At 38.2% G+C, this 13,559-nt stretch overlaps 1 protein-coding gene across 1 annotated transcript; it reads right to left on the minus strand.

Moving 5' to 3' along the window:
• Positions 1–422: 422 nt before the first annotated feature.
• LOC141651814 (uncharacterized) lies at positions 423–4,619 on the minus strand. The gene is made up of 8 exons (XM_074459508.1): positions 4,404–4,619; positions 3,805–3,975; positions 3,358–3,654; positions 2,851–3,310; positions 2,553–2,660; positions 1,159–2,448; positions 974–1,028; positions 423–834 (listed from the first exon to the last, which is right to left on the minus strand). Exons 1-8 carry the CDS (start codon positions 4,617–4,619, stop codon positions 423–425), a joined length of 3,009 nt encoding a protein of 1,002 aa, XP_074315609.1.
• Between the last annotated feature and the right edge of the window lie 8,940 nt (positions 4,620–13,559).

The following is a 13,559-nucleotide window of genomic DNA, read 5'->3' on the forward strand; positions in this document are numbered from 1 at the left end:
TCGGACCGAGAGGACCTGTTATTTGCCCATCTTACATGATTATTTCAGACTTACCTAGGTTTACCGCCATCGTAGCTACAGTGAACCGATCGTCTTAGCCTTCTTTTAATTATTGTTTACATTTCTTTCGTTATTTGCATTCTTATTTTATAATATTAGATTTAATCCAATCCAAAACCCCCCAGAAATTCATAGACTGAAATAAAACAACTTAACTCCCTACCTCCATGCGGATCGACCCGTGCTACCACTATCTATAGTAGTAGTCGGTATTATAAATTTTATTTTTGATACTTTACGACGGTATCAAAAGGACTATATAAAATGCACGTGTCACCCAACTTCAGATAAGATACACCTATCAGTCATACACAATCCCAACTTATGAAGTTTAATTCTGGTGTTCAATGCCCTTTTCTGAATCAACCAACCAACAAAAGAATGCTTTGGCAAAATCCAATTATCCCATACATCCTTATACCAATGGACGGGGGGTGTGATCCCTGCATCCATTGGTATCCAGGTCCTACAGAGTAACCACCAGTGGAAGCTATCCAGTGATTACCCTGATAACCACCATCCAACAGACCTTTGACTCGACATATATTCCTCCAATTCCAATTGGAATCAAGAGGAGGTTGATAAGAATCCCAATTTGCACCTTTCAAGTAAACATGATTTATCCACAACACCCATAATCTGCCAGCCTTAGTATACAACCTGTGAACAAGTTTACCTACAGTTGCTGCATTCCACACCCCAACTTCCTTTATACCCAGACCACCCTCTTTCTTGCTAAAACAGATGCCATGCCAAGAAACCAATGGTGCTCTGCTATATTCAGATTCTCCACACCACAAAACATTCCTACAAATAGCTTCTATCCTTTTGATAACCCCTTTTGGAATCAAGAAGATTGATGCCCAATAATTGTGTAATGTATTGAACACGGAATTAATAAGAACAAGTCTACCTGTATAACTGAGCTTCGTTGCCTCTATTCGCTCTGACTTTAGCCACTATCTTCTCTATTAACACATTGCAATCAGGTCTTGTCAATCTACCAGGTTGGATAGGAATACCCAAGTAATTGAAAGGTAGCTTACCTTCCTGGAAACCTGAGATTTGAGTTATGTCTTGCTTCAAGCTATCAGTTACCCCCATTTAAAACCACCTCAGATTTAGAAGCATTAACTTTAAGACCAGAAGTAGCAGAAAAAGTTGCAAGAACTTGAAGTATTAACATGATAGATTTCACATCCCCTTTGCTGAACATAAGGAGCTCATCAGCAAATAATAAATGAGTAAGCTTTAAGCTCTTACAAAGTGGATGAAATCTGAAGAACCATTTCTTAGTTGCAAAATCCATTACTCTTGTCAGATACTTCATAAAAATGCAGAAAAGGAGAGGGGATATAGGGTCACCTTGTCTGAGGCCCCTTCTACCCTTGAAATAACCAAACTGAGCTCTATTTAGATTAAGAGTATAGGATGGAGTAGAGATGCAAGTCATGATCAGTTGCCTAGTTTTTTCAGGAAACATAAGGGCTTCTAACATCTGATCCACAAACTGCCACTCTATAGAATCATAAGCTTTTTGCAAGTCAAGCTTAAACATGCATCTAGGAGAAGCTTTACCTCTGTGATACAACCTGATTAAGTCTTGATATATCAATATATTTTCAAGAATACTCCTTCCCTTCACAAAAGCACCTTGATTCTTACTAATGATATCAGGTAAAACCATTGCCAATCTAGTGCAGAGAATTTTTGAAATGGCCTTATAAAGGACATTACAACATGAAATTGGCCTGAAATGTTTTACACTAGTTGGCCTTTCCATTCTAGGGATTAAAGTAATTACTGTAGCATTGATTTGAGTCAACAACTTCCCAGTATCAAAGAAATTAATCACTGCAGCACACACTTCATCCCCTACAACATGCCAAGCATCACTGAAGAACTGGCTTGTATACCCATCTGGCCCAGGTGACTTGCTTTTTGGAATGCTAAAAATACTATTCTTGACTTCCTCAGCTGTAACAGGCCTAGCTAAGATATCCCAATGATTCTCATTACAACATGCCCCTTTCCTTACCATATTCACATTAACCTCATCAGTGAGTGTATGAGGGCCTAGCAAATCAGTATAGTAACCCAAGAAAGCTTCTTGGATAGTGTCACCTTCAGTACATATCATCCCATCCTTATCCTCAATTTGGAACACCTTATTAAGCATCATTATTTTCTTAATTGCATGATGAAAATAGGATGTGTTGAGATCCCCTTCTAAAGACCATTGCACCTTAGCCTTTTGAATTAGAAAACTATCCCTGGCTGTAATTAAACCCTTAAGATCATGAGCCAAATCCATTTCTTGTTGCAGTAACTCAGCATCACCAGGTTTGTCAACTAAAGCCTGTTGAATATTTTCCAGAGCCATACTTGCTATAGTTGTATTATTCTCAATATCAGAAAAACATTCTCGATTCAAAGACGTCAAAATAGGCTTCAGAGCTTTGAGTTTTTTACTACAGAAAACATTTTGGTACCTCTGTATTCTCTAATCCAAATCTTTCCAATAGAGTCCTTCAAATTTGGTGGAGTACCCCCACATACTAAAACATTTAAAACCCTGTTTCCCTCCAATTTCAGCACTCCTATCCATAATGGTACATGGACAATGATCAAAAAGCCCCTCAGGGTGGAAATGAGCAATACTATTACCAAACTTGTCCAACCACTCTTGATTTCCCATTACTCTATCCAACCTACTATACACCCTATCAGATGCATCCTATTTATTTGACCAGGTAAATAATGCTCCAGTGGCATGAATGTCCTACATACCACAAATAGACACACAATCCTGAAAATGATCCATCTCTGCATCAGAAGTGTTGCCACCTAGTCTCTCAACAAGAGATAAAACTGTATTGAAATTCCCAAGCCACAACCAAGGTTCAATACATTCTACAGAAATCCCCTTTAGAATATTCCACAACTCAACTCTTTCATACAAGCCATTAAAGGCATAAATCAAAGTAAGATAAAATCTCTTCCCATCAGTTTGAGAATGTACCAACATATGGACATGTTGGGCACTATAAGAAAGAAACTGAATGTCAAAAAGATTAGGCTTCCACAAGATCCAGATTCTACCACCCTTATGCCAACTGTAGTTAGTGGAGACACTCCAACCGTCATAAATAGAGGTATCCCTTTTCAATAAAGTCCCAGGTTTAAGTTTAGTTTCAAGCAAACCAAACAAACCTACCCCATTATTGTGCATAAACCATTTCACCACTCTCTGCTTATTCAGGTTATTAAGACCCCTAACATTCCAAAATCCTATACTATGCATGGATATTGGCAGGAGGGGTCCTTTCCATTGTCAACTATCTGCCCTTGAGGTGTTGCAGTACGATTAAGAGCATCCATAACAGTATAATAACTAAATTTGCCAGATAATCTCACCCCAACCATTCCCTCTTGTCTGTTAAGCCTCATGATTTGCTTAGCTGGTGTAGACCTAACAACAGGAGTAGTTCTAACCGTATGCAGTGGAGGAAAATTAGTAGGAGTAAGAGTAGGAGGAGTTAGAACACTAGCAGGCATACCCTGAGGTTTCACAACATGCCTCCATTCTTTTTTCTGTTAAGGTTTAGACTTAGGCATAGAACCTTGAGTACTGCTCATATTCTTCTTCCTACTAGGTTTTCTGCATTGGGTAGAATCATGTCCTATTCCCTTACAACAAGTACAAGAAATAGGCCTTCATTCATACTCTATGGCCACATACACCACATGCCCAGATTCATCTAAAAACTTCACTTTCTCAGGTAACTTCGGATCCATAGGCAATTCTACCATAACCCAAGCATAACTTAGTCTAACTTTATCATGTGTATCAATATCCATTTTCACATACTTGCCAACCAAGTCCGCAATCTTAGGTAAACATTTCCCCCAAAACTTCAGAGGATGCCATATAGTTTTACCCAAACAGGAACCACATCAAGCTTTTATTTGACCAATTCCATATCCATAACCCATGGTTTGATAATCACGGGTTTGTTATCGAATAAATAATACCCAGATTGAAATAAGGCTTCCTTACCAACAGACTTAGTGAGTCTAACAATAAAAACACCATTATGTAGGAAATAAACCCTATCAATCCCAAATTGATCCCAAACCCGATATATGTAACTCTCAACAATATCCCAAGGAGGATTAGCCCCCAGAATGTAACAAATAACAGAGTTAGTCCAAAAATCTACCTCAGTTTTGATGTCGTCATGTGTAAACTTAAGAAAACCAGAAACATCCTCCTCTTCAGTAATTGTTTCCAATACTGGAATGTCTTTCCCTCCCTAGCGCAGCATCCATCCATCATTCACCACCAGTTCTCCTTCACTAAGATTTAACGCAGGAATACCCTGGATAGAATAAATTGATTTTGTTTTGCCTGTATACGAGGAAGTAATCAAGGCACCATCTTTAGAGGTACCCTCATCAGATGACTGTAATACAGAAGCTTTTGAAGATTGTAATGCTGATTTGGTCACTGAATTCAATGGTCTAAATCGATTTTGCGTGTTTTTGAGTGCCGTCATTGTTGTACTAATTTAAGGTTTTAAGAAAATAGAGCTTTTGTCTCTCTAGATTTCTCTCTCATGACCATTTATATTCATTAACTTATAAAAAGGCAAATGCAAGGAAAAATGACATTATGAAAAAGACAAAAGGGTGGACACAGACCATATAAATTTTCAAATTTTTAGATTTTTTTCGATTTCCCATAACTAGACTCACTAAATCCCTCCCCCAAACTAGAACAACACATTGTCCTCAATGTATAAAACAAATAAGGACACCCAACAAGGGGAGATGGGATGACACATGCGGAAATAAAGGAAGGGAAGAAAGCATACTAAAGTGCAGAAGCCTCCCCCAAGCTAGGTTGAAAACGGGGTAAGGTTCAATCCAAGTAGCAAAGTACCTGCAAAAGACAAGCTACTACATACTAAAGCAAGATAAACGTCTTATTGTCTTAACTATTACATCAAAACCAAATTGAAATTGCAATTGAAACTATCTCAAAAACATAACTAAACACGGGTTGCCTCCCGAGAAGCGCAATTTAAATGTCTTGCTAGACCCTTCTTCTCCTTAATGTCATGGCCGTCTTTTGTGTTTAAAAAGCAAGTCAAAGCCCTTACAAGTCTATCATATACCTGCGCATGAGCAATACAAAATTCAAATGTAAGCAATTGATAAGATATAAGCATGAAAGATCAAAGGTAAGGAATGATAAATCTTATCAATGGGCGCATGAGAGTCTTCAAAGAGAACCACCGGACTACTCCACTCGTCAGCAAGAGATGGAGAAATAGGCTTAAGACCATAAAATAAACCGTTAGTGCGCAAATTATCATTATAAATGGTCTCAATTTGGTGGCATGAAGACTCGAGAAGATGGGACTCATCAAAAATATGGGGTTCATCCCACTTAAACTCTATGTGTGCATCACTAAGTCCTCCATCAACCTTAAATGGATCAACTACATCCTCCGTGGAAGGATTTTCAAAGGTTTCAAATATCTTGGGCAAAACCCGATCCACAGTGAGTATGTCATCTACTACAAGGTGAATGTCATCAACATGAGTCTCTAAATAGTCAATTGGAATGACACTAGGGGACTTTTAAAAGAAAAGGTTGGACCATCATCATCGTTATCCAATAAATCAAGATCATTAGAGGCAAAAGACTCACATTAGGGGGTGGAAAAGCATAAGTATTGGTCAATCGCTCACTTTCTTCACGCATTTATTTGAGCATTTGTTGGCTACGAGCCAGAGTTGCATAAACTTCCTCTTCAAAACCAGATGACAAAGTTTGTTTGCGAGCTACCTCCCGACATTCGGAGGCCATAAAATTTAAGAAATTCCAAAGTTCTGCCCCAATCATGTAGCAGACACTCCCATTACTCAAGTTTAGAGCCCATTCACCGGTCCCGAAGTTCATGCCATCAAGCACGACATAAGCCATGTAAATCTTATCAATGACTTGTTCAATGGAAATGAGACTATTGGTAAAGTTATAAAATCGGTCAAGATAGTCATGAAAAGGCTCATTCTCTTGTTGCGGGATGATTTTGTTCATCATTATGGAAGGCCGAGCTCTATTACCTACAAAATAGGCACTAAAACTACAAGGAAATCGTGAGAGCGATCCCAAGGAACAAGTGTTCCCCGGGATAAAATAAAATGAGATAAAATTCAACAACTAAATAGCAAACAAAACCGTGCTCCCCGGCAACGGCACCAAAATTTGATTAGCTATCGCAAACCTAACAAAGATAAATACCCAAGATACAAATGAATGTATTAATAGGAGTCGAACACAAGGAGACAGAGTTGCTAAACAAGTTGTTATGGAGTGAATTCTATCAAAGTCGGTTATCGATTGATTGTTTGGTTGGGTTTGTAAAATAATAATAAAGCAATGAAAGAAATCAATAATAAAGAAAGAGCCTAGGAAAGTCGGGTAACACATCTGTAAATGCTCAAGTTAAACATAGGGGTTGATAATACGATAATTTTATAGGTCTTATGACAACAACCTCTCGGCCTTATTGTCAACCACAGAACGGGTCCTAACGAGCTCTCGCTATGGCTAGGTCGGTCTACTAAAACATGCTTAGTCTAATTCATTTTCGTGCCTCTCGACTTATAAAAGTGAATTATCAAATTTAATCTAAAATAGTGGCCAACAATCAAAGACTAACAATTCAATACAAGCATGTGATAGAAACTATTATATGATTACTATAGCATCCTAATTTAACAATTGCAAAAACTATTTATGCATGGCTTCCCTATTCCTTAAACAAATGAACTACTCTTGCATAATGAAGATTAAAGCAATGACAAATGGTATAATAAAGATGAACATACTAACTAGTAATGTAAATGACAAATGAATAACAAAACAATACTAGAAATAATATTACCTTAACAATTGGAAATGAGCTTGGAAATGAAGAACAAGATAGAACAAATGGAAAGCTTGAAATGTAAATTGTATATAACTTGAATGAAATTATTTATAACATAAAGGAAATGCTAAATGGAAAGCTAATCTAAACTATACTAAGAACTTGAAATAGTGTATGAAAAACATGTAAATGTAGTATAGGAGTTGTGTTTGAGGTCCCGTGTAATACCCGGATATTTTGGGACCCGCAAAGGAACCTTGGGATGCGTGATAAGACATTGTGCTAGACGAGAGGCCACACGGGAGTGAAGTGTAACTATAAAGTGGACCGAGTATAACCTATAACTAGAAAGTGTTGAACCTGGAACATTTTGTGGAATTTGGTAATGAACATTATGAGAACACATGATGAGGTTTGGCAGTTGAACTTTGGGACGTTCTCTTTTAGGGGGAGTGGATGTAATAATTCGGAAAGTAAGGAAAGAGAAAGTACGGAATGAGAGGAAGTAATGAGAATTGAGCAAAAAACCTTGGGATAAGTACGATAGACATATGTGGTTAATAAGAGTGATGATGAATATACGATCTTGATGGAATTTAAGATAGAATAAAGGACAACGGTGATGGCGAGAGAGTGCTTGAGAACCGGTAATGAGACGTAAGGGAAGCTTGAGGAATAGTTGTGAAAAGAGAGAGTGAGGCGAACTTCAAGGACGAAGTTCATTTAAAGGGGGGAAGATTATAATACTATGATATTTTGGGACCCACAAAGGAACCTTGGGATGCGTGATAAGACATTATGCTAGATGAGAGGCCACACGTGGTGAAGTATAACTATAAAGTGGACCGAGTATAACCTATACTAGACTTAGTGGAGTTATTATAATGTCCACTTATAGAAGGGTCGTCTTAAAACTGCCATAATTTGAGAGCTAGACATGGTATTGATATGATTCTAATTTGAGGTGATAGCTTGTTCTCTTAATATTCCAACGGTAGGTCACACGCCCAAAATGACCAAGAAACGAGTGAGATATGGCTGTTTTACGAAAACTGTTCATTGCTGAGAATTGCGTTGCACTCGACCGAGTGAAGGTCACTCGACCGAGTTGGCTCGGCACTCGATCGAGTGAGTGACACTCGACCTAGTGGACTCATCACTCGATCGAGTGGCGCTGGATCAGAACACGGGATAAGGAAATCTTATTCCCTTATCCCCATTCATTCTATCTTATTCCTTATCTCTCCAAACTCTCTCCCTTCTCTCTAAAACCCTCACAAACACCATTTATATGGGATTCAAGCTTGGTTTAAGGGATTTCTCAGCTTGCTCTTCACTCCATCCACCTTGTAAGTGAGATCTATCTTTCTCTAGTTAGTATGAACCCTAATTTTTGGGGGTTTTAATTGAGTTGTTTAATTAGTAATTAGTAGGTATATATGGGTAATTAATGGGTAATAATAAGGGGTTTGGTATTATGTTATAGTTTAAGACGATTTGTGATAGTTATTATGTGATATTATAGGATGAGACGGTCTTATGAGATGGATCTTGCTTATTAATTGGATTGCTTGTGAAAAATGCTAAAAGGCGGGTTTATCCTACTCGGTTTCAATATTTTGTCTGCATATTTGTGTGTCTTGGATCATCATTTTTATGTATGAGTCGATTGGGATAACATGTTGGTATTTGAGGAAGTTTTATCCATGATATGTTGGGATTAAGTTCATGATGAGTCATATAATTGTTGTTGTGTTGCATTTTCCATGTATGGTCATTGTTGTGTTATGTTGGAGATCATTGGTGGTGTTACTTGGTTATTGAGGAGACGTAAGACGGTTGGGAGACCGTCTCACGCTTGAGTTGCCTCTTGGAGCTTCCCACTCCAAGAGGGATGTGCACATTAATGGCATGAGTTACGGAGGGACTCGTGTGGTTGAGACACGACATCTAGCAGGGGATCCGGTTGGCTTCCGGACCCGGTACGTATGGGCGTGTCCCGGTACCTATTTATGGTTGTTGGTATGTCTGGGCGTGTCCCGGTACCAGTGTGTTTGTCGGTATGTCTGGGCGTGTTCCGGTACCATGGTAGTTGTGGGTACGTCTAGGCATGTCCCGATACCGAAGTGATGGTTGTTTGATAACATTTCATTCATGTTATAGTCAGGTTGCATACTCACGCACTTTGAGTCGTGTCACACTTTATTTATATTATTTAAACTGACGTTTGTGTGTCTGTGTAATTGTCATCTATTTCCGGGGTGGCCTGTGTCGATCCATATGATATTTCCGATCATATGGGGAGCAGGTTGAGTGCAGGTCTTGCTTGTTGACGTGGTCGAGATTTGGGTCGCGTCTTGGACTCGGAGTCGAGTAGCATAGCATAGATGACATAGATAGTAGTCGACTTGTAATTTGTATAGTTCATCTTATTCATTTGTTTACATTTATATAATCACTAAACTTGTTGTTTAGTTAATAAAGTTTCTTAATTGTAATTCGGATTTCACGGCCTCGGGAAACCGAGATGGTAACATCTCCCAATTACCTTGGCCGGGTAAGAAGGGGGTGTTACATCCCAGACAAACACCCTTTATATAGGACCAAGAGACGAAACGTAAACAATTAATGAGGAGGTCACCCCGATCGGGGTCGTGTGTTTTCTATTTTTTGTCTTAATTCCGTCTTAACTTCTTGCTTTATGACAATACGGAATCCAATGCAAGCTTCTTCAAGAGTCCGTCTAAGGCATTCTAGGGATCATTTGACATCCAATGTATGATCTTATGATGGGCTTTTACTTGGACTCATTTCCTTTATTTGCTCACCAACATAAGTTGGTTTTCTTCATGCTCGGGATTTCCAATTTCTACCCGAAATGCCCCTATACTTCTTGGAATGCCCTAGCATGATCAAGACTTGCTCTCATTAGCCTCATGAACTTAGCTAAATGCTAATTTGACGGGAAAAAGCTACCAAAGGCTTTATTTCCTACAAAATGCAATGAATACGAGTAAAAACACCTAGAACACGGAATTAGCTCACAAATACACTAATATAAGTGCAATAATCAAATAAACCGAGCTAAAATAAGGGGTTAAACTATATATGAAATGGACTTATCACTCAATATCAATATCATCAAAGGTTCAAAGAATTGTACTCAACACTTAGAGTATAAGACTCCAAGCTACTCACTCACGAGTCAAGGTCAAAGGAAAACAACGATAGCATTTGACGATGCCAAATATCCAAATCTAAATTCCATTTAATTCCCGTCTCGGTTTCGACAAAGTAACACGCTCAACAATTCACCTAGCTAGCATACGGAGACAACCTTATGGACCTATGCATCATTGTTGCTACTGTAGATAGTCAAATACACATCTCTTTCTTTGTAACCAAGAAACCAAACGATATTCCTTTACACAAATAGGCACCTTTAATGAATAATTTGTTCCTCTCAATGATTGAACCTAACAACATTAAGGTTGCATTAACTGATTCCGATTGGATAGTTGCAATGCAAGATGGGTTAGGAAAATTTGAGAGAAATAAAGTTTGGCAATTAGTGCCTAGACCTCCAATTCATAAGGTTATTGGAACAAGATGAATTTTTCGAAACAAACTTGAATATTTGGGAGCCATTGTGAGATATAAGGCTAGGCTAGTGGTGCAAGGATATAACCAACAAGAAGGTATTGATTTCGATGAAACCTTCGCACTAGTAGCCAGATTAGAAACTATAAGATTGTTAATTGCCTTCGCTGCTCACAAAGGTTTTAAGCTCTTTCAGATGGACGTTAAGACTACCTTCCATAATGGTTATTTGAAAGAAGAAGTGTTCGTTGAACAACCCCCTGGTTTTCAAAATAAAAAATTTCCAAAATATGTTTTTAAACTTGACAAAGCTCTTTATGATCTAAAACAAGCACCACGTGCGTGGTATGATCCTTTATCACAATTTTTATTTAAAAATGATTTTAAAAGATGCTATGTCATTTTAAGTTAGGCAAACAAACGAAATGTAAAGATATAAAGAGAAAAGAAAAAAAATAAAAAACAAGTGAAAAGGTGACGAATTAGGAAACCTACTTCTGCAATAATGACGGAGGCGAGCGTGTCGTTGTACGCTCTCAAACACATTTATAATCTCAACAAACAAATAGTTAGTGTTTAAGTCGAGGTCGACCTACGGGACGGTGTGCTTTGGGTCCTAAGTCTATCTATCTCAATTTATTCTAGTGTCACAATTGTTGGGGTTTGAAGTTGATTAGTCTAAACTAATGAAAACAATAAAGTAAAACAAGCAATAAATTAAGAAATGTAAACAATTGATTAAGGGTACTAGGGTTTCATGGGATCATAGAGGAATCATGGTGGTGATCATACAAACATGTTTACATAGATGCAAGCAATTATTGTTGTAGTGGAATCGAGTTAGTTTAGGTCTTACGATTCATAGAAAGATTTGGGTCGCGAAGCCGAGTCGGTCAAGACTACACAACACCTACAAGTCGACTTACTTTCTTCCTATTCACTTCTATGCATGGTCTAACAAGACTCGAGTTAGTTTATATCTTACAAGTCTTGTTGAATAGATAAGAGATGTATATAAATGCAAGGTTTCATAGTCTAGCATTTTATCAAACATAACATGTGCATAGGTTGACATTACAACAACCAAGCAATCTTATGGAACATATTAGATTAAGTATGAATCTACCCCCATGTTATAGTTCCCCTAATCCCCCCCCCCCCCCCCCATTAACCCTAGCTAGGAGACTACTCACTCATGGTCATGGTAAACATGCTAATAAGGGTGTCAATCATATTAACAAGGTTAAGCATGGTGAATGAGTAAAGCAATAATTAATTAAGCAAAGGATAAAAGAGATTATACCAATCTTAAGGATGATACAAATATAAAGCAAAGAATAATAGAAGAGAACTTGATTGATTGATGAAGAGTTGTCAATTCTCCAATAGTAACCCAATAATCTTCAATTACCCAATAATAAATCTTGAACAATAATTAAGGAAAGATTAATGTGTAGTTTGTGGAAAGATTAAGTGCTAATCTATTCTAATCTACTCCTAATGAAAACTTTGCCTCTACTAAGAGGGCTTTTGCCTATCCTAAGAGGATTTGGCCTCTTGATTATTACAACAGAGGTATTTATAGTAGTACAAGGATTAGGTTAACTAAGGGCTTAAATGACGATTAGACCCTTTTAGAAAGAGATTAGAGCCTTGCAAGTCTCAGGAGGAGCCCCACGTTTTGTGCAGAGAGAGATTCTCGTCCTATGGTCGGGTCGCTCGGATTGTCTGCTGAGTTGCCCGGATTGGGCTTGAGTCGCTCGGATTGTGAGCTGAGTCACCCGGATTGGGCATGAGTCGCTCGTATTTGTTAGCCAGCATAGTTTTCTCCTTCTTTGACTGCCTCAAGACCCGTGGGGATCGTTTGAGGGGTCGTGGGGATCTTCATCATTGCCCCTTTTCTTCGCTTTATTGACTTAGGCCTTTAATGCTAGTCTCCTCTTTGATGCTTGGTCGTTGGATATCATCCATTTAGCTCCGCTTTACCCCATTTAGGCAAGGTTAGTGCTCCTCTCCTACAAAGGGCATCAAATCTCATAGAATACGCATAGAAGGAGGCTAAAGACAAGAAACGACCCTAATATATACTAAAAAGTATAGGAAGTAGGCTAGTTAGGGGACTAAATGTGCGTAAATAGGAGTCACATCAAATATCCCCAAACCGAACCTTTGCTCGGCCCGAGTAAAGAGGTGACTAAAACTATGGCCTTTATTTATACTAATCTAATAATATAGCCGATGTGAAACAATTAGCGGGTCTCACTCTGCCCCTTCAACTCACAACAAGACATCCATGAGGTAAGATGCCTTCTTGCAATGCTTTTGCCAAAATGGCGATACATCCAAGCATTAAGCACAAAAACAAGTAATGGATGCATCTATAAAAGAATAGCCACTTTCCTCATCTCAATTTGGGTGGCGGAAATCATATAAAAGGGGCAATTTAAGGATACACAAATATTGGAGTTACATCCAAGCACAAGTTGTGTTAAGCACTAAAAAACAAGTAATGGATGCATCTAAAAAAGAATAGCCACTTTCCTCATCTTGTGGCTTTTGACATTTAAGAAATCATTTTTTATAAAAGGGAAGCAATTTAAGTACTTTTATTAAACACACTCCATCATAGATATTGGTTCTCCTAGTTACTAAGTCCAAGAGGATACAAACAAGTCACCTCCAAGTTGTGTTAAACTAGGTTACCTTTGTCAACAATTGCTAAATGCTTTTGTCAAGAGCCAAGTCACTTATGGTGTTAGAAACACTGTAGGATCGCGGAATTCCCCCTCTTTTCTAGACAAGAAGAAGGGTCGTCCCCTCTCCACCAACAAAATAAGATCAATGGATGAAAGAGATCAAGATGTTTTGAGTTTCACAGTTGTAGTTTGCTTTTTGATTTGTTTTTCTCCCCAATTTCTTGTGGCTTTTGACATTTAAGAACATTTCTTGCCATTT

Source organism: Silene latifolia, chromosome 4 (assembly GCF_048544455.1).
Source record: "Silene latifolia isolate original U9 population chromosome 4, ASM4854445v1, whole genome shotgun sequence".
Lineage (NCBI taxonomy): Eukaryota > Viridiplantae > Streptophyta > Magnoliopsida > Caryophyllales > Caryophyllaceae > Silene > Silene latifolia.